The sequence below is a fragment of the Phycodurus eques genome, chromosome 15 (genome assembly GCF_024500275.1).
Source record: "Phycodurus eques isolate BA_2022a chromosome 15, UOR_Pequ_1.1, whole genome shotgun sequence".
Classification (NCBI taxonomy): Eukaryota; Metazoa; Chordata; class Actinopteri; order Syngnathiformes; family Syngnathidae; genus Phycodurus; species Phycodurus eques.
The window spans coordinates 11,016,005-11,042,870 of record NC_084539.1 but is presented as its reverse complement, the minus strand read 5'-3'; the positions used below and the strand labels follow the sequence as shown (position 1 = coordinate 11,042,870).

General features: G+C 40.8%; 1 protein-coding gene across 3 annotated transcripts in view; it reads right to left on the bottom strand.

The window, feature by feature from the left end:
* Positions 1–245: 245 nt before the first annotated feature.
* gnaz (guanine nucleotide binding protein (G protein), alpha z polypeptide) overlaps positions 246–26,866 on the bottom strand; it is a 59,987-nt gene continuing 33,366 nt past the window's right edge. For 2 of the 3 annotated variants that reach the window (XM_061698074.1, XM_061698073.1), the window contains exons 2-3: positions 14,320–15,575; positions 246–1,029 (exon numbers count right to left, since the gene is read on the bottom strand). In XM_061698074.1, coding sequence (XP_061554058.1) covers positions 685–1,029; positions 14,320–15,042 — 1,068 coding nt within the window. In that variant the 5' untranslated portion in view covers positions 15,043–15,575 and the 3' untranslated portion in view covers positions 246–684. The remainder of the gene's footprint in view (positions 1,030–14,319; positions 15,576–26,866) is intronic. The other variant, XM_061698072.1, reaches the window with a different exon arrangement.

The window sequence follows — 26,866 nt, the reverse complement described above, 5'->3', positions numbered from 1 at the left end:
TTATAGAGTTAGGTGGAGAAGAACAGAAATAGTGCGTAGAAAATATTTTTCAGTTTAACTTTAAACTGTGGCAGCTTCCTCTTTTAGGCAAAACACCTTTGACATCATACCTGCCCACATTACATTTCTGCCCAAGAAACCCAGGCTCCTCCTACAACCCCTCAGTGACTCTTAATGTTTACCATTGTTAGAGCGAAAAAAATCTTCAAAGAGAACATTGATCCCCCCCCCTCCCTCCCCACATTTCTTGTAAAGCAGCATTAAATGTCCTCAGGCAAACAAGACAAAATTAACGAAAAGCCACCCGGCAAGTACTTTGCCTTTTGTTTGGCAGGCTGGTGGGGAAACTGTCTCACATGTCCAGTGTTGTCACGTCAAGTGCTTGACTCTCAATGTTGTGTGAGCAAACATAAAGGTGTGTATGCGTGTGTGAGTGTACATGTGTGTCCACGTGTGTGCGCGTGTGTTTAAGTGTATCTGCATACTCATTTTCAGTGCAAACACATTGGGTATAAATTTCTATCTTCGATTAACTAAAGTATTTGAATCCTCACCCTCCTTCCCTACCTCATTTCATTTGCATTTTTTTTTTGGTCATTGATGCCCCACATCTATTAGATTCATCATCAGACAAATAGATACATCCCCTGTTCAACCACCCACCCACCAACCAAACGTCTTGTCCTAGCACAACCCAATATACTTGAGATTGTTCTGGATGATCACGTCCGTGACGGCGTCGAACACAAACTGGATGTTGCTGGTGTCGGTAGCACAGGTGAAGTGTGAGTAAATCTCCTTGGTTTCTTTGTTACGGTTGAGGTCCTCGAACTGTCGCTGCACATAGACGGCCGCTTCCTCATAGGTGTTCTGGCCCTTGTAGTCAGGGAAGCACACTGTCAGAGGAATGCGTTTGATCTTCTCAGCCAAAAGGTCCTTCTTGTTAAGGAAGAGGATGAGTGAAGTGTTGGTGAACCAGTTGTTGTTGCAGATCGAGTCAAAGAGGCGCAAGCTCTCAGCCATTCGGCTCTGTGCAGAGGGAAGGGGAATGAAAGAGAATCAGACAGTAAGACATTGCACTTCCAGCACGCACATTAGTCCAACGTAATGCATAATCACATTTGATTCAGAGAACAGAAGTCGGACAACAAGACCATGTATGAAGGTCACAGTCATAGAAATCAACTTGACTTGTCATGGTGTTGTCAACCAAAACCCAAGACTAAATTGCTTGGGTGCCATACTAGATACTTTAACTGAATCATTTTTGTCTAAATGCAGTGAAAAACAACACACCCTAAAACCAAGACAGAAAATGGAAACTAATGTCTGGCAATGTGTTTGAGCAGTGCTAACTCCACCCACACGCTAGTTCTTTCTTTGTAATTTGACCCCCAAAAAATGGTTCGTCAAGGAAGCATTTTGAATTGGTTTTTCCACACAAGATCTAAAGAAATAGTGGTAGTACGTAGTAATTAAGTAGTAAGGTCCCTTGCATCATTACTCCTCCTGCAGTCATGAAATGTAGTTCATTCACGCTATACAGAAGAAGAAAAGCGAAATAGCAGAGAACTAACTAAAAGAAATATACAGTAGCACACAAATCGTTACTGTATAGTAGTATACAGTAACGATTTGTCCCAAATCGTTTTTATCGTTTGGATGTTTCATTTGAAGACTGATGACATCATAAGCGCAGTGCAAAAGGTATCCCTTCTTCCTGTTAGTTTAAGGATACATGGCATCTATCTGAGACTATTTGCTGCTCAGACCAGACAACAATTTCCACATGATAGCACACATTCACAGTATGTACTGTGTTAGGTGTTAACTCATGAACATTTAATGTCAAATATGTTAAAATTTGAGGGACCTTAATTCTTTTAAAAAAATAGTCACCGAGCCTAACCACGTACCATCATGATGTTACTCAACCAGGCTTGACTTCTGGAGGTGCCTCTGAGGCATCAGTAGACGAAGTGGAAAAAATAACAGCAGGTTCTTTTAGAATGCTTTGTATTTTTTGTTTTGTTACAACCGTTGTACACTGATCAGGGGCATTCATAATGATGCTAGCGCGAACCAGAGTTAAGATGTTTCCAGGTGGCTCCTCAATTGTTTAGGTAAGTGATCTTGGGTGGCGATGGTAAGCAAAAAAAAAAAAAAGCTTATCTCCTCATTCAAATCCATGTACCATCCAAGCTTTTATTTTATGAAATTATTAAAATGTATTTTATTTCAGTGAAGTCTGGGCTTCCCTGCTTAAACTGCCACCCACGTGACCCAAAACCGGATAAGCCAAAGAAAATGGATGGATACATTTATTTTATGGTAAACCTACCACATATTTTGACACTTATTAGCTAATTGTTTTGAAAGGCTCTCATATTTGTGTCATTTGTGCTGATTTCAAGCTACTCCCACTGAAAATGTCCGTTCCAAACATGACACACTTGCATTATTTACTTGGTCCTGCTGACTCCGTCGTCATCAGACTAAACTGCATGTTTTGTACTGGGCTTGATTCTCATGTGCCAGTCACATTTTGGAGAACTTATCAACTCATAACGTTGTTTCGTGTAACAGTGACAAGCAGTATCCGAAATGTTTGAGAAATTAATAGAATGATAACACTGACTTTATTTATATACGCGGTACTGTCACAATGAACTTTGTCTATCTATACTTTCAATCTACCTGTTAGTTACCTGGAGGGTTAAGATTCTTTTTAAAGGGAGCATCTGATGGCCTGCAGTCATACAGTGTTTGTTGTCAGATACAGTAAGTTTAAAAGCCATCTGTTGTCACTCACCTCACTTGAAATCACATGGTAGAAACTTGATTGTGGTACACAAGCAGTAGGCGTGTATGCATAACATTTGTTCCAATACAGTTTGTCGTCATGTTCGAAATAGATCAGAAAAGAGTGAAATAAAACTGGAACATTGAGCCTCCCATGACAGCTGCTGGCATGTGGCGACGGGCCAATAGCTTGTGACTGGGAGGACATTGTCAGATGGAGGGCTGTTGTTTAAAAGGAATAACACAATGCTCTGAGCAAATCACAAGATCTGCACATCCTGGGAAAAATAAAAATAAAAAGATACTCTGGGTGAACCTAAGGAAAAGGAGCAAGAACCCTCAATGAGGATTTGAATCCACAGCTCTTTCATTGAACCTACACACCGATAACAGAAGCAGTTGCATGCCAGCTATATTTCATAGATACACAACACAGACGCAACTGTGTCATACAGGGAAATAGACCAAATAAAAGACAATCATAGTGCAGATGCAAAATAAACCTCGATCTTTCGGTGTCGTGAGTGCACTATTTTTGGACAATGATTAAAAGGCGACCATTATGACAATCCAAAGTTGCATGTAACCTAAAAATGACCTTACACACAGCAGCTGGGTTTAAAGGATTATTTAGTCATAAAGCTGCATCTTTATAATTAATTAAATAGAAAATGTAATTCAAGACAAAAAGAAATAATAATGAAATGCAAACACTGGATAGCATTGCGTAGCGATATATATTTTTTGGAATTGACGTGTTCTGAAACATCAAAACCAACTATGCCTAGACAACATTTTCGACTCTTGCTAATAAAAAGAGGAGTTTAAGCTGGTCATTGTTTCGTCATATGTAATCCCTTCTACTCACATTTTCTTAACTGTTATGCAATTTGAACAAAAGATCTCCTTTCATTCTAACCTATACAGTATGTATCCAAAGGGATCTAGGCTAGTCCACCCAGACACAGTACGCTAAATATAGTTTAACGTGCCGTTTGACTGCTATCCTCCACCTTGCATTGTCCGAACAGGAGAGCACCACATGAGCCCAGGAAGCCTCTCGTCTTTCTACCCGTCCTCGAAAACTCTTTTGCAGTAAGCAATTTTAACTCGCAGTCTTATACATGTAGACTTACCATAGTCTTTATTAGGCATGAATGCAAACTCTAATAATGAGACAATCCCAGTGAAACCTGTTAATTAGAACTTTTGGGTTGAAATATGACATAAAGTCACACTAAACATCTGTTTGAATAAATCATCATTGTGCACATTATGAGAGCGTAAAAAAATTCACTTCAGCCTGTGCATTTTTCTTTGGCTTTCTTTTCTTTCCTCATTAATTTGTTAAGAGGAGTAGCTACGTACTGTAGATATCCCGCAAAATTATTTCATCTGAATCAAAAAAACAACAACAGTTTTTCCACTTTCGCCTTTCCAATAAAACCAGCCTAATGGTAGAATGGGCCAACTGTGTGCGCTTTCACACAGTGTCACAGGATACACGAATCAGATAATCAGATAATTAGACCCTTTCTCTGACTCACGACATATGATGTGACATAAACAGTGAGAATTAATTTCAGCCCCACATGACAGGAGACTTTGCCGAAAACCCTTACTTAGTGGCATGTTTAACGATGTATGATGACATTCCTGTGGAGGTATGGAAACATCTAGGAGAGGTGGCTGTGGAGGCTTTGACCAGCTTGTTCAATAGAATTCTAGCGCGTGAGAAAATGCCTGCGGAATGGAGGAAAAGTGTGCTGGTGCCCATTTTTAAGAACAAGGGTGATGTGCAGAGCTGTGGGAACTATAAAGGAATAAAGTTGATGAGCCACACAATGAAGTTATGGGAAAGAGTAGTGAAGGCTAGACTCAGGACAGAAGTGAGTATTTGCGAGCAACAGTATGGTTTCATGCCTAGAAAGAGCTGGAGGTGGCGGAAATGAAGATATTGAGGTTCGCTCTCGGAGTGACCAGGTTGGATGAAATTAGAAATGAGCTCATCAGAGGGACAGCCAAGGTTCGATGTTTTGGAGACAAAGTTAGAGAGAGCAGACTTCGATGGTTTGGACACATCCAGAGGAGAAATAGTGAGTATATTGGTAGAAGGATGATGAGGATGGAGCTGCCAGGCAAGAGAGCTCGAGGAAGACCAAAGAGAAGGTTGATGGATGTCGTGAGGGAAGACATGAGGGCAGTTGGTGTTCGAGAGGAGGATGCAGGAGATAGGCTTACATGGAAAAGGATGACGCGCTGTGGCGACCCCTAAAGGGACAAGCCCAAAGGAAAAGAAGAAGAAGCTTTTGTCTTTAGTTTAGATTTACAGCTCGTGTTTTTTTATTTTATTTGTGTTTGGGCAGATGTGGGTGTGTACTGTCCACGTTACCAGTTAGTGTATTTCGATAATGTAGAGCTCGCACACATGGTGTGTGTGTGTGTGTGTGTGTTTATATATATATATATATATATATATATATATATATATATATATATATATATATGGCAAGCAGATTTGACATTTAAAAGTTTCACTGATCAACAACACCTCCCTTATTTGTTTGTTATTTGAACACAGTTATGTCTCAACAATCCGTTTGATCCAAAATCCATTATATTGGGGTCCATTTTATCGAGGTTCCACTGTATGATCTGCACATACACTGTACTTGCGATGTGACATTTGTATCCACATTTGGAAGAGGCCTGAAGAAATAAAATTTCATGCATGTTTTTTTTCTCTTTACGCTGCCATGAAACATATCCAAATTGAACCACTTGAGAGGAAAAAATAAATTGGAATTGGCACTTGAACCTTGAACTATAAATTCAGCCTTAATCAGAACATCAACACAAGAGTTGGAAAAAATTGAAGCATATGGGAGCATATGGACCATCTGTTTCGCAAATCACCTTCATATTATATTTACTTCATTAAAAGTTGTTTTTACTTCTTAATATTCACAGTGCTTAATTTTTATTGACACTTATTTTAGACTGGTAACAATTTTAAACTTATCCTACAACATCCAGGTACGTATATTGGAATTGTGTTTGAGGTTATACTGTCATTAGTTAATGACTACCTGAGCATATTACTATATAGGCCTGTCACAATAATTACTTATCGTTCGATAGATAAAATGGACACGTTTTTTTTCCGGACTCGATAAATTCTCATTGTTGTGGTGGTGATGATGCGAGCCGACAGAGAGTTGGACGGCTCCACTGTGAAGTGGCCTGCTTTTCGTGGCTATGCTAGTACGTATTAGCTGCTAGTGGGCTCGTGGAGCACTAGCGGACTGGCGTTGGCTCAGTCTAATATTCCACAGCCATGCTCCATGTGTTGCATGTAGATCCACACAACAGAGACACTTGAGGGAAAGTTAACTGTTTATTACGTTTGCTAGCCAGTGAGCTATCAAGCTACCAAGCTAAGGAGCTAAACAGCTCGCTCGACCGCGGTGAGGTCGTTTAGAACGTCAGCGCCTCGCTCAGAGTTGTTGTGTGTGTTAGTCCCCACATAACACATATACCCATGGGAAAGTTAACTGTTTATTAACCATAACCGCAGCGGCACGTTATTCAGCTTGTAATTCACGACAGCAAATGTATTTGATTGACAGGTGAAGGGCTATCTGTCTCCAGTGCCTTCAGCAGACACGACCACACAGTCCTTATTTTTCATGATTTGTTTTATTTTGCAAACGATATTTATTTGTTATTATTATTTTTTAATTCATTCAAATTTGGCAGGCTTTTTAAAAACACTTTTCTCTGTGGTGTGTGTGTATGTGTAAAATTTACAAGAGATTTGTTGGGGCTCTATAGTGTGTTAATGACTCTCTATACCTCAAATGTGTAATATTTGTTTCTTCTGTATTATTTATATTTTTAATTTATCTAAGATATTTTATGGATTGTTCTACATTTCAATGCCAATTTTCAATATTCTGTAGAATTAAAAGTTAACTGTTCTTAAAAAGGATGTACTTGAATGATTATGCTGTAATATCAATATATCAATGGCATTTAAAAAAACTGATATAGTTTCCATCCTACTGTGGTTTGCACACCTATTCCCCTTGTCTGGTCTGTCCCTCTGTATGTCCCCTAAAACTCTTTTATGTCCAGTTGCATTTTCAATAAACCTCAGAATAATAAAAAAATAAATAAATAAACGGAGGGAGTATTTCAAACTCCTCTATTGCACAGCAAAACTGTTCCAGCACAAAAGGCATTCTGCAAGGCCATGCAGCTGAACAGGACAGGTTAGAAAGAAAGAAAAGGAAAAATCATCCTAAATCATTTGCTATCATGACAGCCTATTACTGTATTACATCATTAGGAAAGCTAAATGTTTGATTGGATCGCATAAGAGATCTGTGTAACTAATGAAGCGTCTGGTGAGTGAACGTATTAGCCATCATCTCCTCACAGAGCATTCCATAGGCGTACAGCTTTAACATTAATGATGTTCAGTGCAATTTCACTGCTCTATTTCTTGTGCAAACAAACATAAATCCACAGCCCCTTCTTGATGTGCAATTTTAACAATAGTACCAGTAATAAATCGGATTTGTTTGTGTAACACCATCTTTCCCATTCTGCTGAGAAATATATTATTCACACACTCCCCATTCCCTGACTGTTAATTACTAATGGGTTTGTGAATGTGAGCAGTTATGCTGCTGCTGTTTTGTGTACAATGGAAAATAAATGGCACAGTTACAATTGCACTTTCTACCAAGCAGTACAAATCAGTTCAGATCACCATGGTATGGAATAGTAAACCTTGATCTGGCTTGTTTTTTCACAACAGGAAGTGTACACCAGATGGCTTCAATGTGAATTACGTTACTTCATACCAACACAACGCTCTAATTTTCACAAAGAGGACAGAAAACAAGGGTAACAATAGAGCACAGCCAGCAATGTGTGTTCTTTCTTCTTGGCACATGGCTATTTATTACATAATCAAAAAAAGCTTTGTTTTAGAAAAGGTTCTAATTTCATTGCTTTTATGCCATAAACGTGATGATTCTCTGTTGACTACTCAACAGGCGGTACAGTGTCTAGCTATGCCCGTTAAGTACCATATCACTTTAGTTGCTTTCTCAGCAGAAGGGTGAAAAAGGTCGTACAATATTTTATTACGTGAGCAATCTTAATCATTGGAAGTATTGCTTTCACATCCATGTGCAGACATCGCAAATACCCTTGCATGTCCGTTACGGCACAATCAATTACTACTTTCAAAACTGGAAAATCGCCGTGTCAACTCCCCCGTCGGGTCGGTGCCATCTGTACAGAACAGCAAAACCAGATAGTGTCTCTACAGTGAATTACTATCACAGCATTATACAATAGAATCAAGACCACATCTTGTTAGATAAGTTTTTTGGTTGTTTTTTTTTGTGGACAGTGTTATGTCATAAGAGCAATCTGATTGCATGATACTGTTGTAATCTATTTCCTAAGCAGGTCTTAATTTGTGTCTGAGTGGTTGATTTGAGACAGCAGTCAGACATCTGTGCGTGTACCTGTAAAAGGGACAATCTGTGTTATGTACAATGCCACTGCTTTTGGGAACATGTTATTTTGTCAACTAAAGAAAAAAAAATCTAACAACCTATGTGCTAGATTGATCAAGTCACTATCGAGACCATAGTATTGACACTACTTCCTCTTCTTCTTCTTGCAATGTGACAAGTGGCCGTCATCTTTGTGGAACTTTCTAAAAAAAAAAAAAAAAAACATGGAATGAGCACTTCTATCCATCCATACATTTTCCATACCACTTATCCTCACTTGGGTCGTGGGTGTGCTGGCGCCTATCCCAGCTGACTGTGGGCGAGAGACAGGGTACACCCTGAACTGGACACCAGCCAATTGCGGGGCACATATAAACAAACAAGCATTCGCACTCACATTCACACCGGTGGGCAATTTAGAGTGTTTAATTAACCTACCATGCATGTTTTGGGGATGTGGGAGGAAACCGAGTACCCGGAGAAAACCCACGCAGGCACGGGGAGAACATGCAAACTCCACACAGGCGGGGCTGGATTTGAACCCGGGTCCTCAGAACTGTGAGGTAGATGTGCTAACCAGTCATCCACTGTGCCGCCCTGAGCACTTCTAATGTCTCTAAAATCCTCCATAACAAAGAAAGTTAGGCAAAAAAAAATATACATGCCCTATCCTGTTGCCCACCAATAATGTTCCATTTGTGCTAATTCAGTGGAATTTTTTGGACAAGTTACACCGTTTGAAATATCGCTCTGTCAACTTGGACAACAATCCCTTGGACTATGGGGTGACGAGTGGGATGGCCACCTTTTTTTTCTGGCCACCCACTGGCTCCGCCAATGCATCATCCTTGTTCTTAAAAATGGGCACCAACACACTTTTCCTCCATTCTATTGAACAACTCCACAGCCACCTCTCCTACATGCTTCCATACCTCCACAAGTATGTCATCAGGACCAACTGCCTTATTTTATCCTCATTAGTGCCTTTCTAACTTTCCCCTTAGTAATCACTGCTACTTCCTGGCCCACCGCAATTGCCTCTTCTACTCTCCTTTCTCTCATTTTCTTCATTGATTAGCTCCTCAAAGTATTCTTTGATCCAGCACCCTACTGGTACCAGTCAACACATTTCCATCGCTATCCTTAATCATCCTAATGCTGAATATAATTTTCATCACTATCTGTGTCTGGTCAACCTGTATAGATCTTTTTTGGGGGGGGTTTGTTTTGAGAAAGGAAGCGTGTTGTGTAGCACTGACAATACAGTTTGGTATGGTTTGGTCATTCACATCCCTCTTAAACTCTATTTTCTGCAGTTGTTCAGCATCAGCAATTTAATTTCAACCTGCACTATGCATTCATAATCCAGCCAATCACCACCTCACCTCCACAGAGGCGCACTTGTGCTAAACACATGAATACATTTACATATAGTATATACAATGTGTCTCAGAAAGGTTGCAGGACTTGTCACAAAAAACATATTTCAAACCCAAACTACGGGTTTTCCCCTTCAACGTGAGTCAGACAATCAGCATGTTTACAAAATGATCCCGTGGCGTTTGCTTCGTTTAGTACGCCAAAAGACTGGTTCTCATGGCGTTTGCAGGGTACAAGGCAGCGCAGGGAGAACGGCAGCCTGGTGTAAGTGTGTTCATATTTGGCACTGGTTGCTAAGCTACCAGACAGGGAGTAGCCAGGTGAATGTTCTGCAGGTTTTGGATGTTTGCTAAAATGAAGTGAGACGTGATACAACTGCAGCATGTGTGGCTATGCTATACTGTATTTTATTTTAAGCTAAAATGTTCACTACAGCTTTCTACCACTTTCAACCAACCTGGCATATTTAATGTAGTGAACATTTTTGTTCATTGCTGTGTCTTCTTTACCACGTCTTTATGTGTCATTTACCTTGGGGTACACTGGGACACCGCATTAATTTATTTTTCCTCCATTTTCTCCATCTCATTTACTGTACAACTCTGCCAAAATCTCTTGGTGTTGTCACACTGAAATCACACCGCCATCACCTCTCCTATCGGATGCGCCGCCAGTCCTCACAACGGCACTGCGCCCAAATTGAACAATTTGCATTTCAGGCACATTTGCTGTCGCGGCACCGTACATACACAACGAATGGGTTGTTCAACGGCGCGCTGTGCTAAGTGCAGTGTGAAAAGGCCTTTAGACTCCAGGGGTATTACTTCAAAGGGACAAACTTGTAGTTTGTAGTTTGGATTTCAAATACTGTTTATCTTTTGTGACTTTCAGTCATCAAACTTACCTGAGACACCTTGTACACCTACATGTATTATCTGCAGTGATGTTGTTTGTTGGATTACCCCCTCCCTTGTCCTCCTCTCCCTTTTCCTTCTCATCCTCCTTTCCCTAGTCACAGCTCACTGTCAACATTGCAGGATTAGGAGCATTTGACTGGCTTGTTGCTAGGCAACAGTAACCACGGAAACCGATTCATTACAAGGACCAGGATGGGACAGGGAAAATGCAACCGGGAATCGGTTGACAGATAAACATTGTATAGTAATTATGGTGTTTTCAGTGTTGCTGATCACTGATACAAACAGGCTAAATGCAACTGCAATTGATTGTATAAGTCAACATCAATCCTGCTGTTGTTGCAGTTAACTTGGAATGTAAGATGGATTGTTTTACAGATCCATACAGAACACGACAATCATATTCTGCTTTACTCTTTTTTTCAGGAGCCTCATGAATCTGTTTTTACATCAAAGTAGTTCATAAAAACATGCTTCAAACTACTTGTCTGTAATGTCCAAAAAAGTCAATTCGGTGTATGTCCACGTAACGCCTTTCAAATGGAATGATGTGAAGAAAGGGGGGACGGGGGGGGGGAATAAAAATTAATCCAAAAAGCTCAGAATGGCATCAAAGTATTGCACTTATTTTTACACTGTCATCTGTGTAGTTTACAGTTGAATAGCTAACTTCGACACAACATTTTTGTTTGTTTGTTTGTTTTGTTGTTGTTGCTGCTTTGTTTATTAAAACAAAGTATGGGTGATAGTTTTTTTTGTCTTCAGTTGATTAATTGGTTAATTACGCACATTTACAGGAGGACAACACATTCGTGTGATAGAAAAAATGAAAGGCTTCATGAAGTTCAAAAAGCAATTGTCAGACAGCGATGATACGGTTGGAGATTAAAATTTGAAGATGATTAAGCAAACTTTCTGCTTTTGACAGCTTGCAGCTTCACTCTCATGACAATCCGTCACTCATCGCTGCCTCCTATATCTTGTCAGACGATGCTGATTGCTCTGGATTTTACCAATTCCACCTGTCTCACAGTAGTCACTGGGTGGAGAGATTTTAATACCCAATTTGCTGCAGCTAAATAAATTTGTTTGTCAGTTTGTTTGAGATCATCAAATGGAATGTAGATGAAGAAAACTTTTTTTTCTGTCCTATTAAGGGCTTTAATTCAGTTCTGTCATATTGAAACAAGAATACAGCAAATGTTGAGGTTGACTGCCATCTATACTGCTTGAATTCTTTCCATCCTTCTTCATCATTTTCTAACAAAAAAATATTCTTTGTTGTTCTCTAGCTAGCAATCTGGAAATCTTTTTTTATTATTATTATTTTTTTTAGCACTTGTAAACTCCCACAGGGCTGGCTACATAAACCTTTGCAATCTGTTAAATCTCACAGGTAAAGGTTCACATGTGGTTCTCTGAACTCAATTAACACCATAATGGATCTTTCTCTGCAGACTATTTTTAACCTGAAAAAAAAAAAAATCATACGCTGTTCCAACCTGTCTTTGTTAAACCTTTGTCTATAACCCATGCATTGTTCGCTCACTCCAGTAACCACAAGGAACCAGAGACTTTCCTCTGTGTTAATGTTATTTAGTGCTCGAAAGGCCTTTGGGTGTGGACATTGGTGCCTTTTAGGAAAGAAAAGGTGCGGGATTATAAAAAATAGCTGACCCCCTAAGTGATCCTGACCAAAAACCGACATAGTAACCATTGTTGAGCTATCAAAAAGGAAAACATTAACAACACAGCATACCAAAACAGCTAGATAAGGAAATGGATATGCTTTGGGTAGGAAATCAGTGAAATTCCAAAACCATGAAAAAGAGATAACAAAAGCATCTCTCTTCAGTCAAGACATATTTCAAATAGCTATGTTTTTCTGCATCACATTAAAGTGTTGTATTTGCCCTGAAACAAGGTGAAACTTGGTGGCTATCTGTGTTATAGCATCGTGTCAAGGAGATAATATGGTTTGATCATTTTATCATCCAGAAAGGTTTGTACAAGCACAACACACAGCTTAGAACAGTACTATTCATGTTAGTTAACAATGCACTGTAACCTAAATGCTATCAGAAACCAACAAATAATAGCTAGTCAGTTAGATTTGCATTAGAATTGTATAATTCCATTACAAGTCTCAATGATAACAAATTCAACAACAAAAAGGCTCAATGTGTCAGTGCTGGTCTGCCAATAATGCTAAATAAGGTGATTGCGGTTTTCTTGAACAGTTGCATAACTGTTTGTCTCCTTGTTTACAAGCCTGTACCATACATATGATTTTTGAAGCTACATTCTAAATTTTTATAGTGAGATTGTGGGTAAATATAGTTTTCAAGGCCTGTAATTATTCTGAAAATCAAGATCAAGCAAGCTGTGGTCCCTTCTCAAGATTTCTTCCTTTTTTCCCCCCCCAAATGTTGTTGGTTGTTTGTTTTTTCTTGCCTGCATGGGGGTTTTAAACAAGTGGATGTCATTGATCTTTGTGAACTGTGGGCAGTGTGGTACCTGAATGAAAGTTCATGAACTAGTTCATATTTTGGGCGAACGTGAATTGTGCATAGTTCATTTCTGCCTGATGAACGTCATTGAGAACGTGCTCATTCTGGCGTCAAAGAATGATTTTCGAATGAAAGTTCATTTTCATTCAAGAGTGCCAGGTTTTGTTAGGGACTTCCAGGACAAAACCCGTCTGGACACATTACATACAAGCCTTCATATGTCGGGGATGAATGCCGTATTTGGCAACCCCCATTCATGTTCACCAAACAGCAGCCTGTGTGCACGAGGTGCGTTGAGGGACGATGCGTAAATGGGAATTTCGGTGTTCTTTGGTTGTTTTGTAATGCAGTACATCAATGTGAAAAGTGATTATTAGGAAAATTATTTGTATCAGAATGCTCTAGTTAAAACAATTTTCAATGACACATTTGTTTTGTTTTGTAATATAAGAATAGATGAGATAAAATATTTTGTCAACACTGTGTAGTAAGCCAGCGCTGCAAGGAATGCAGTTATCCATGTCCTTTCACCATCGTTCCTGTCTTACTGTGTTGCGTGTTTTTGTTTGCACATTAAGGACAAAAGTCCTGTTTTTGTTTGAATTCCTCATTTTATAAAAGACTATTCAAGCAAGAAGTTTTTTTCTTATATTTTTGAGATTGTAGGGTGAAAGCTGCAGCTGGCTACTAGTGTGGACTGAATGGGTGGGAACAATGCAGAAATGTAGTGCCAGTATTTTGAGGGTAATAGCCTGTCAGCAACATATGAAGACAAAAAAAGAAGAAACTATGAACTAGTTCATTTTTGGAACGGTGGACTTCGTTCAATTTTTTTTTATTTTGAACTGTCAACAGAACTAGTTCATTTTTAGAACGGTGAACTCAACTTTGAAAAAAACTTTCTCATCACTGACTGTGGGTCTGTGAAGGCCTTTGAGACTCTTTTGTGATTAAGGGCTATAGGCTACAAATAAACTTGACGTGTTTGCAGAGCATGCATGTGTTTTGTTTGTTTCAGTGTTCATAATAGTCTTGCTCAGGAATTTGGATGTTGGTTACCTTCATACACATGATGGCTGCATGGATACTTTGACCTTATTTTAATTGTGATATATATAGTTTATTTTTTTAAAGCCTGTCTGTGTGGAGAGCTTTACAATTAATTTTCCTTACCGTCTGGTTGTCCTCGTAGAGTTTAAGGTCATAGCCACTCAGTTCAACACAGAAAATGATTGCCGTCACGCCCTCAAAACAGTGGATCCACTTCTTTCTCTCAGATCGCTGTCCACCTACATCTACCATCTTGAAGGTGAGCTCCTTGAAGGTGAACTTGTTTTCTACAATGCCAGTGGTCATGTCTCGGGATCGCAGGATGTCCTCCACTGTAGGGATGTACTCGGGCGCAGAAATGCGGTCCAGGTCATTTAGGTAGTAAGCAGTGTTGTCCTCTAAGTGATACTCATTGGATCGCTGAAAGCACTCTTGGACTCCCGAGTCAGCCCAGAGGCGTTTCATGACCCCCAGCAACTCTGGAGTGATCTCTCCCTTGCTTTCAGCCGGCCCCGTGAGGGCAAAGAGCTGCACGGCATCATAGGCACGATCAGGATTGTGAAAGTCAATCTTAAGGGTGGTCAGAGCACGGATGATGCGTGTGAGCGAGTCGATGGCATTGTATAGGATAAGGGGCTTGTACTCCTTGCAAGCCTCAAGGTTAAAGCCGCCGCTGTGAATGATCTTCATCTGCTTGACGATGGTACTTTTGCCAGAGTTGCTGGTGCCCAGCAGCAATAACTTGATCTCACGCCTCTGCCGCTGACTCTCTGAGCGCAAGTGGCGATCGATTCGCCGCGAGCGCCGAGCTGCTTCCTTCTCCTCCGAGCTCTGACGGCATCCCATGGTCCTCCACCACGTGGTGAGCGGGAAGGAATTCGTGCTGCCGCTAGACTTGTGAGCAAATTGTGAAGAAGAGGTGACGGAAACTTTGGAGGAGGCCGACGATTGTTGGGAGTAAAGGCAGGTGCAATGTCACAACAACTAAGAGCCAGGAAAGCCTTTACAGAAGTTAGTGACTCAGGAGTGCTTCATTCTTTTTGCTCTGGGGCAGTCTGTGAGTACTGTATGGGCAAAACCCAGACTTGTGGGATGCCCACACGGTGCCTCGCACTGAGCTTGCACTGCCTGCTGAAGCCAAGGCAGCTGGGGATCATAGCAGGGGCTCCCCTTGAGGAAAAGCTCTGGAGGAAGGCAGACAATGTTTAGCTTATGTCAGTAGAGGAAGTGTTTGCGCTTGATTGGTGCGATCAGGAAAATTCTTCTCACTCCATTGCCACATGGCTCCTGTGTCGTGTCCTCCTTGTCAGCCCACTGCAATCATACACACCTGATTGAGATTTATCTTCTCAAGCTTGCAGATAGATTCTTCTCAGACTCTGGTAAAAGACAACAGAGAAAAGACATGAATTTATACATCGCACCAGACCATTGCACTGACATCATCATGCGTACAGTATATCTAATTGCGGGATGCTGTGTTGCTATATGAAAGCACACAGTCCCTGCACTACTGTATCTGGCTCTGCTAGATTCTACGTAAAAGGCAAAGGCAGATAAATCCTGTCTCGGCACTGATTCTGTAAATTTGCAGGGCCTCTGTTTGTAAGTGACACTGAGATAATGAACTGTAATATTTTTTTCCATAAATACAAATATAAATACAGTATATATATATATATATATTATATATATATATATATATATATATATATATATATATATATATATATAGTTATATATATATATATAGTTATATATATATATATATAGTTTTATATATATATATATATATATAGTTTTATATATATATATATATATATATATAATGAGCAGAGATATGCAGTATGATGTAGTAGATGCAAGATGAATTGCACTACAAGACTTCACTGCCTCTGAATAATGTTTGCTGTTCTCAGACTGTGGTTCAGCAAAATGACAATGGGTAAAATACTTATTTACTGTCTTGAGGGAAAAATAACAGGCTTAAGCCAGCAGGTGCCTCTCCCGCGCTGTAATGCCGCAATTAAGCCGTTTCTCCTCGCAGACATCTGTGATATTATCCACCAGGTTCTACACTGCGATTAGTAGAAAAGTACAAATATATTTGTGGGGTTCTGCTTTCATTTTGGTCTTTCGGGCATGTATTAGTTTTTCAGGAGGGAGAGGTTCACTCGTTAAAAAATATTGAACCCTAGTATGTTTTGGGATGTTAATAAAGTTCTGCTTTTCCGGTGCAGAAATGGCCCGTGGTAAATAGATGCATATTGAGACAGGCTGTTTTCTCTTGGCGGAGTAACAAATGTTGAAATCATACTTTGGCCTAGTTTTGCTGGCAAAACTCAACTTTGCTGAGCCATCAGATAGAGAACAATTCTCTGAGCTTGGAAAGCGAGGTCCGTTCTTCAAAAGAGCGAGAGGACAAACAGAGCAGAACAAAGCCATAACAATGCATCACCACACAAACAGCTTGCATAGTTTCCTGGCTTCTGGCATCTGACTACCCTCACTGAATGACACAGCCAGCCAAGGCGGTTAATGCATAGATTTTGAGACGCTTTGCAGCAACTGCATTTCTACACCTTTTGAAGTTACACCACATTAGATAATTGTGAGGGAAGACAGTGGCAGCAGTGCAAATGAAAAAGAAAAAAAGAAAACGCTGACAATGATCATAGCCTCATTTTAAAGTTTGAATAGTGCTGAACTTAACAAAAGGCTAACATACATCATTGCTACGAACATTTCACGTACCTATTAGGACTATGTCACACTGCAAATAGTAGTACTGTAGCACTGTCTCTTTTTTTTTTGCTTTACGTAACTTCTTGGCTGTTTTCGTCTTCTCCTCTCATGTTCTTCTTTTCATTTTTTCTCTCTTCACACCCCTTGGAATAGGAGTATTACATGTGTCGGAGTACGGTAAGTGTTGATAAAAAATGCCACACAAAGCCAAAGAAAAAGCAATAAAACAATAAATCAGTTGATGCGCACTGAGCTCTTTTGTCATGATTTATGCTGGCATCTTGCAACATGTGATGTGTCTTGTGAAGTCACGCATGAGCGCATCACATTTTTGGGAATATTTGCACAAGAATGTTTTACAAAGCCCAAAAAAAAAACTAATAATAATAAGCATGGAACAGACTGAATCGTCAAATCCGTGCTGAACCAAGATTTAACATCACGTGCGACACGAACACGTTTTGAAATTAGTCTTGCCAAAAGCCATCGAAAAACGCAACGACATGTACAAGCTGGAGTCATTCTTTGAGGTTCACTTAACTCAACTCCTGTGATGTGCACTGAAATCTCGCATGATATGCTCACACTTCTTGTGACTTCACGCTCGAGGTGTGCTGTATGGAGAAAAATTTATATCCCGATACAGATAATTTTATATCAATAACGGCATATATAGCAATATAGTATTTTTTCTTAAAATTACATTAATGGTAATTTTAATCTGGTAATTGAACCACTTTTCAAGGAATGCAGTAAATTGCAAAGAATTAAAATAAATACAACTTCATGTAACATTTAAGTATCACTACCATTTATCCAGTAAAAGCGCTAATAAATGAAGTGTTTCAGAGGTTGAGTTTTAGGGACACAAGATTGTCAGCTTGTTCTAATGGCCTGACTGCGATGTCTCAGTCTGAACATTAGGAGCACCATGTAAAAGGAGTACATAGATAAGAGATGAAGGATATGGTCATGTGGATGAATACTGTTTACAAGTAGATAAATGGATGCTATGTTGGCACTGTGTGCTGAGTTGTAAAGCGAATGGATAAAGAAATCCTGATCGGCACAAGCACATTACTTAGCGGAGGAAAAGCAACTACGGGACTCCTTCAGTAGCGACGAGGGAAAACTAACGATAGATGGACTACAAATGGAAATTAGTTTTCTGCTAAATCTGGTGCAAGCATCTCTTCATGTCTTTTGATATATAGCTATGTGTGTAAAACATGTTAAAACAACGATATAAAGCATATACCAATATATCATACGATGTATATCGTATGATGCTATTGCATCATTTAAAATAAGTCTGCAAACAAGCCGTAAAAAGCTGAAGAAAAAAAACAGGATTCATCCACTGATTGATTTTTCCTGAAATTCTATGACCTCCGGGACATTCAACTTTAATTTTAGTGTTTCACTGTTCAAGTAACTAGGGGCGTGACTGACATTTGTGTTCGATAATATTTGAGTATTTAGACCAGTTGGGTGAAGAGGAAGTGCGACTCTTAGATGACTGTACTTCCTTTTTCTCTCGGGTTGGAGGGCCCGCTCAAACTTTGCTCGGCACCATCCATTGTGCATCCTCACAAAGGCAGGGTTCTCCCTATGGCACTTTTAGATATTTGACAAGCAAGCCTTGCAGTGGCAGCACAGAGAAGGCACACACAGAAAAGTGCTCACATGTCATTTAATCAGCAAAAAGGCAGCTGTTTGAATAGCTGGGTGCGTGCTGCTTGCCGCTAGCTAGGCTCCACCTGACAGCAGGGTTTTCAAAGAAGTTATTGAGAGGACTTTCTCCATTAATAAACAAATCACTAGCTAATCCCAAAATCAGCTTCTGTGTCAAATAGTGGGAATTTATGGCCCAATTGTCACATATATCATAGATTTATTACCTCTCTGGTAGATTGCAATTCCAACAACAGCATGTGACTATTCACTTTATTCAGGATTCCTAAAGCCATGCGAGAGAATGCTGGCCTCTTACTTGAGACGGGGCGCTGGTGGAGGGACATTATTAATGTATGTGATGAACGAGCAATGCATTCGCTCCGCACGACTACTCTTGTCTTCCACGCTGTGCAGCCACCACAAGGTGACACGTAAGCCTGTTTATTATAAACACAGCCAACTGGCTTTTCTTGAAGCAATGCTGGGGAATCCCAATGAGGAAAATGTTGAACAGGCATACGAACATGTGACATAGCAGATAAGCTCCTGTCAGTGTCAAATATTGCTCCACAAAGTATGTGTTCTGCTACAGACACCACACTTGGATACGAGTCAAGGTGACTTTCAGGGCTTTGTGATGATTGCTAAAGTGGAGCCCTTGTGAAAGGTCCACGGGCATTTGTGCATCCTTCAAAGGGATGTTCCTTTCAACGTCTCTAACCGAAGCTGTTGACAGTTTAAACATGCCGTTCACCTGCAGCCGAACAACAGTGAACAAAGAACGTGCAGCTTAATTTCAGCACATTTCATTCCAAAAAAATCACTTTTATTACTTTCCGAGGGCTGACTATTGAATGTTGCTGTTCGTTGTTCTTAGCTGCCCAGTAACAAAGCTGCTTCTCTAATCAGGAGCCGACAAACACAGCCACCATAAATACCAGCATACCTTGGCATTTTCAATCGAATGGAGTAACTACATCAAATTAAAGCTGCAACCAGTGACAAGTGGGCCTCACACCCCCTTTTCATCCTCAAAATGTTCCTCAAACTTTGATGTCATGCTCGATCCACATTAAATGGCGTAGGCAAGAAGGTTTAGCAATTTAGCGCGCCCATCTGTCTAGAACAGCTGCTTCCAGTCAGGGCTTATTTGGTTTTGTTCTGTTAACAAAGTACGGGCCCTGGATTTCACACAAAATGGCGGCTTCAAACCAAAATGGCCAACTTCCTGTTCCATTTTAAGGCATGGTTCCTTGAGACTTTTTTCATGCATCCTGTCATGATTGACCACTGAATTTCATGTTGATCAGTGAAACTGGTGTTGTGATATAAAAAAAAATCAAACTTTCCACTGGGCGTCATGTTCTAGGTCCCTAAAATGCATTTTAACCAGGATACACACCTTTGTAAAAAAAATAATAATAATTTCAAGAGGTGATTGATTGAAAAACAGATTCCAGTAGTGCTTTTGCACCGCTCGGTGCTTAAGCCCTTCTAATAAGAGCAGATTTGTTGAAAACCTTTTTTTGTTTAGAACCTTTTGGAACCCTCAACTAACCAGGCCTGCCATCTATTCTAATACACCTATAATATTGTAACCTGCTCAGTTTCCTGTAAAACTACATCCTTGCAAAGAACAAATGAACCAAAGAGAAAAACTGCCATTGACAATTGCCACTAAATCTCCCTGTAATTTGTATTGAATTACACATATAGGGAAACCTTTAAAGGAAAATAGAAATTGACAGACTTGGAACACGATTGAGAGATGTGTGATGAGCTGTTTTTAACTTTCAAGTGCACGCTGAAATGTGGGACAAAAAGGCAAACCGTCAATTTCGTGGTTCCAGCCGCAGAATGATTAATCTGTGTCATCCTGGTTGGTAGCACAGACCTTTTCAGATTGTAACTGTATCATGCGATGCGGTTGAAAAACAAGCGGCATGCCTTATTTTGCAGGGATAATGAGCATAATGCATGCTTTTTACTGTGCGTACCTCAGAGGAACAAAACATAAAAGTACTCCAAAGCTAGAAAGCCTGCTTCAATGTGTTGAGTCAGTCTGTGTTAGTCCCACTCTCCATCACAATCAGAGTGGATATAGGTCAGACGTGATTTTTCTGTAACCTCCAACAGTGTGTGTAACTTTAATGATCGTTTTACATTTGGATTCTTCTACAGCTGTATGGAGGACACACTTAATTGGGCTCCAAAGCATCTATCAAGCATCAGCCTTTTGTGATAGGCATGCGATAAGGCCATTATAGTAAAGGGGCACCTCGGTTTACGACAGCATTCCAACGGCAGCAACGTAACCCTAATCTTTTAAACTGTTTCTCTTTTATAATTTTAGAGTGCTGTAGTTTATAACTAACCTAAGTTAATGGAGTTTTAGAATCATAATTAAAGTAAATATTTGTATGAAAAACACTTCTTCTTAGCCATAAATATAAAACAATCAAAAGAAAAACAGTAAGTGTGACAGTGATTGAGCATGCCTTCTCGTGTTGCGGTGGCGTGACAACATTCTGTGCTCTTTGTAAACTCGAAATGTCATCATTAGAGTAAATATTTATTTTATTCATATAACATTGATGGAGCTGCAGGAATTTCTGGCAAGTACGGGTTGTTTAGTACATGTGACAACAATCTTCTGTCTTATTCACATGTCTGAGCATATAAAACTTACTTGAAATCTCCTAAACCCATTTGGGGAAAATGTCTTGTGGTATGTTGAAATCAAGGTTGAACAGTTTGGCCATAATACCAAAAGGTGTTTGGCACAGACACAAAACTACTCATCACTAGGCTTTACACGATCAGGATTTTGAGGGCCGATCAGTGAGTTTAAAAAACTGATAACCGATCACCGATCCGATCACATGATGGAGGAATGTGTCTATTTAAGTGACCTGTTCGTTTACTGTATATACCTGTGTACTTAATTGCTCAAAAAATTATATTTACAATAAATAATATATCTTTGTTCCTCTATTTATGCCAGTGAGGCATTAGTGACAGACAGAACAAATGAATGGTCTTCTATTAGATGGCAGGAAGTAAATACAGTAAATAATGTATCCACTTTTTGTGAAATTTGTATTTGTTGGTGTGCCATGAGATTTTTCAATTTAAATATGTTCCTTGGCTCCATAAAGGTTGGAAATCACTGCTCTAGTCAAATCATGTATTCTAATCAGTCAGGTCAAACCAACATTACAACAGACAGAAATAATGGGTGCTAACTTACTGTAATTAAATTACTTTATTTATAATTAAATTACTTCACCCACACCGAAACTTTAGAGCATGATTAGACAGAATGGCGGCATGTTTACGTACAACAGTTCGTGCTCGTAGTAGCTTGCTAGGCTACATAACGTTTTATGGCCTGTTGCGAGCCGTATCGTATTAAAAGTACGTGTACATACCTCAAGCAAGCTTTAAATGAACGTCCTCTCCTGAGCACCGGTGACCAACAACGCACGTTTTTCCCCATTTTGTTCTTACAAACACACGGCGCGACCCATTATTGTTGTTGTCGCCATGGTAACGAGTGTATCCGGCCGCGTTTGCGTTGACACGATGAAGCCCAGTGATAGAAAAAACGGGATGCGGTGGTATCGGAATACAAGATTTTATTGCAGTAGTCTGACATAGTGCAATCGTGAAAGAGCAAATTTGTAGGTCTGCTCTCCATTGAGTGATACTGTTGTTATATATGGCCTTAGTAGCATTGCCAAATACTTTTGTACAGAACGTGAAAGTCTTTTCAAATGAAAGTATTATTTATTAACATTACTGTAACAGCTGATGGTAAAGAGTTGGCTGCTGTTCATAACTTTTAGTTTTCAGTCGTAATAATGATCTATTGTTGAGCGTATCAATCTAAACTGAGCAGTTTTTATATTGGTAAAGTTAGAATTGTGAATACAGCTCTTGGATGGAAATACTGTATATTGTGTGCATGTACCCAATGTTGTGTCCATTATGCAACGCTGAAGGCAGACTTCAGAGACGGATGCCTGTATACTCTGGGCACACGTGAGGATGCAACTCATTCGTTATGGAAAACAATGAAGGGCAGTGTTCTCGCTGTTCTTGCCCCAAAACAGTGGGCCCATTTAAAGGTGGAGACGGGATGGTGGTGGCGGGGGCCAGCTCTCTTTTTGTGATAATGCTGTGTATAACGTTGTTGATGCTCAGTGGCTGTGTTCCCCTTGCGCCAATCCGGCGGGTCACACTCAGTCACAAGGCCAGCCAATGTTGACAATGGCATGTTTGTGCACAGGCTGAGTCTACAAGCAGGCGGTCAGATGCGAAAGGACGGCACAAGGTGGATACCCGCATGTCCATTGAATGGACCACAACTACAGCAGTGTTCCGTTCCCATGGCGACGAAACCCAAATCTGTTGATAAATTAAAATGCATCGTTGTCTATTACTAGTCTTAAAGTCATAATTACCGTAACTATTTATATGAAGATGGATTCGAGGCCAAGAACATAAAATCAGCAAATGAAAAGCAGTAAGTACGGTGGTGACTGAGCGTGCCTCCTTACGCCGCCTGGCCCTGTGTTCTTGCAACGCTGCGCAAACTAGTTATTTGCATGCCATTCGGAACTTTGAAATGCCATATGTTGGGACTGTTGCAAACCCAGAACCCCCTGTAAGATTGACCTTTCCTTACTCTTAAAGATCATTGTACTAAATAACGTGGCAGTCAACATATCTGCGGGCTAAATTCATCCATCCATCCATTTTCTACCGCTTATCCGAGGTTGGGTCGCGGGGGCAGTAGCTTTAGCAGGGACGCCCAGACTTCCCTCTCCCCAGCCACTTCATCCAGCTCTTCCGGAGGGATCCTGAGGCGTTCCCAGGCCAGCCGAAGGATGTAGTCTCTCCAGCGTGTCCTGGGTCGTCCCCGGGGTCTCCTCCCGGTGGGACGTGCCCGGAACACCTCACCAGGGAGGCGTCCTGCAGGCATCCGAATCAGATGCCCCAGCCACCTCATCTGGCTCCTCTCGATGTGGAGGAGCAGCGGCTATACTCTGAGATCATCCCGGATGACCGAGCTTCTCACCCTATCTCTTGGGGAGAGCCCGGACACCCTGCGGAGGAAACTCATTTCGGTCGCTTGTATCCGGGATCTTGTTCTTTCGGTCTATTCAGGGGTGCTGGAGATGAGGGTCCGTCGGGAAGTCGAATCTCAGATTCAGGAGGAGCAGTGTGGTTTTTGTCCTGGCCGTGGAACAGTAGACCAGCTCTACACCCTCGGCAGGGTCCTCGAGGGTGCATGGTAGTTCACCCAACCAGTCTACATGTGTTTTGTGGACTTGGAGAAGGCGTTCAACCATGTCCCTCGGGGAGTCCTGTGGGGGGGGTACTTCAGGCGTATGTGGTACAGAACCCCCTGATTCTGTTCATAATGTTTATGGACAGAATTTCAAGGCACAGCCGAGGCGTAGAGGGGGTCTGGTTTGGGGGCCTCAGTGTTGCATCTCTGCTTTTTGCAGATGATGTGGTTCTGTTGGCTTCATCAAGCCGTGACCTCCAACTCTCACTGGAGCAGTTCGCAGTTGAGTGTCAAGCGGCTGGGATGAGAATCAGTACCTCCAAATCGGAGACCATGATCCTCAGTTGGAAAAGGGTGGTGTGCCCTCTCCAGGTCAGGGATGAGATCCTGCCCCAAGTGAAGGAGTTCAAGTATCTTGGGGTCTTGTTCATGAGTAAGGGAAGAATGGAATGGGAGATCGACAGGCGGATCGGTGCAGCGTCTGCAGTGATGCAGACTTTGTATCGGTCCGTTGTGGTAAAGAAGGAGCTAAGCCAAAAGGCGAAGCTCTCGATTTACCGGTCGATCTACGTTCCTAACCTCAGCTATGGTCACGGGCTAAATTCATACATTAATTTCAATTCTCTTCAGGTGCTATATTGATTTGGGTCATGACAGATAAGATATGCTAACGCTCTGTCTGCAGCAGAAAATAGTCTCTTTCAGGTTCCTTCAAACCAAAGACATTTTTTGAATTTTTTTTATCTTTGCTACCAAGGATCCCATGCAGCATTATGTGTCATCTTGCAGCTAACGCAAAATCCCTTTTTAACAATGACAGTAAGTTTTGACTTCTTGTTCTGTGTTTACCTGATACATTTATGACTTATCTACATAACCAAAGCACAAAAATATTGGAATAGGTCAGGCAATTCAGAATTCAATGACAATTTTTGGGAGCAATTACACATTAAAAGTCGTTCAAAGCATGCTTGATGTCGCTCTAGGATTCCTCAAATCTCTCTTGACCTCAGTTCCCTGCAGAAGTGGGCAGAGTAACCAAATATTGTTCTCAAAAATACTTACTGCACTTAAGTAAAAAGTAGTCCTCCAAATAATTACTCCAGTACTCAGTGATAAAACTTCTCAAGTACTGAATAACTGATAAGTAATTCATGAATAACTTGTTTTATTTAGTTTTTTTAAAAGAGCAGAATATAAAAATATAATATAGCGAGGTGAAACTTCAGATATTGCCCAACAATAGAAATTTCTCGCCAACAATCTTTATCAAACAACATAAACTAAGGCAAATTCAGGCACAAGAAATTGTCTTAAATTACTTGTCTTTCGGTTTCTTTAACTCCTGAAACGAGTACGTACAGTGCATTGAAAAAGTATTGGCCCGCTTCTCAAATTTTTTGAGTTTTGCATAGTTTCCCCACTTCAACGTTTAAGGGTTAGTGTTATGAGCATAGTCGATACCCAATTGATACTTGTGAGCGTATCGATATGTTGATACTTCAGAATCACCTATCACTAATTTTTACGCTAGTGCGACAAAAGTGACTAAAGATTTAATGCTTTAGTTGCATCCTTGCTCGGACTTTTGGATCTTTACATCACTTCTTCATCAAAACGTTAAGACTGAGCGATGTATGGTTTTTATGTTGTAGTATAAACAGTTGTGAGTGGTGGTTCATTTGTTTGACTTGTGTGCAGGCAGCGTGGGTTCAGTATCCACTCAGTGGTAATGTGAATGCATGTGTGAATGTTTATCTGTCTCTGTATGTGTCCTGTGATTGACTGGCAAACAGCCCAGGGTGTAAACTGCCTTTCACCCGAAGTCAGCTGGGATAGGCTCCAGCTCCCCACAATCCTGAACAGGATAAGCGGAGTAGAGAATTAATGGATGGATAAACTGTGGTTAACTTATTTTTGCACTTGTATGACTGTTTAGTTGATGTTAATATAACTTTTTTCCTGAAAACCGACTATCTTGTTAAAAAAAAAAAGGGAGTGGGGGGGTTAAATTGGCAGTTTGACCATGGAATCACTTGTCTTCAACCTTTGAGACTCCCCTGTATGGTGTTCATAAAGTTGTACAGTATGTGTGTACGTGCCACAGCAAAAGATACATGCAAACATATTTTCGATAGCTCTCACTGCACAGCGACATCTCTCACCCGCGGGTTGCAGGCCATAGCACTCCCTCATCAACCCACCACAACCCCTCCTCTCCTTGCTCTCCACTGCCTCCTTGTTGTCATATGACCGCTGTTATTTGTGTGCAATGGAACACAAAGTTGCTCTGTTTGTCCCTGCCACTCTGCCCTCTCATATTTGACTGCTGTAAGTGAAAGCCTGTTCACTTGTTCGCCTTTGGTGGGGGGAAACAGACGGGTTCCTGTATGTGGCCATGGGCATAGATGAGTGAAAGAGAGGGAGGTCAAAGGAGAAAGAAAGAAGCAGGTCAAGCTAATGTTGTTTTATACAACACCAAAGACGCACGCAAACTGTCACCAACCCCACGCCTTAAAACTGGGGTTGATTCATCACAGGCCCGTAAGTTATTTATTAGTCCTGTTCACGCCAGTGGCTGCATGAGCGAATTGGACGTGCTGTCGTAGTACCTAACCAGGATTAATAACCGATAAATATACCTGTCAATCGTGTCGAAATCCAATGAACGTGATTTTGGACGCCGAAATGGAGGAACATATTGATCTTTGTAGGAAGTACAAAGAAGAGTGGAAAGAAGAGTATGCGTTCATTCTCCCTGTGTTTATACTGTAAATGCCGAGCCAACTTGTCTCACCTGCAACAGGGTTGCAGCTTGGACGTGGGTTGCGCAGAGTGGCGTTCCACCACGGTGCGGGTGTAATGGTGGCGATCCTGCGCCGTCCAATTACACCGGGGCTTCCACCGAGTCACCGGTTGAAAGTCGAGCGCACTGAGCGCTGAGCTAGAAGC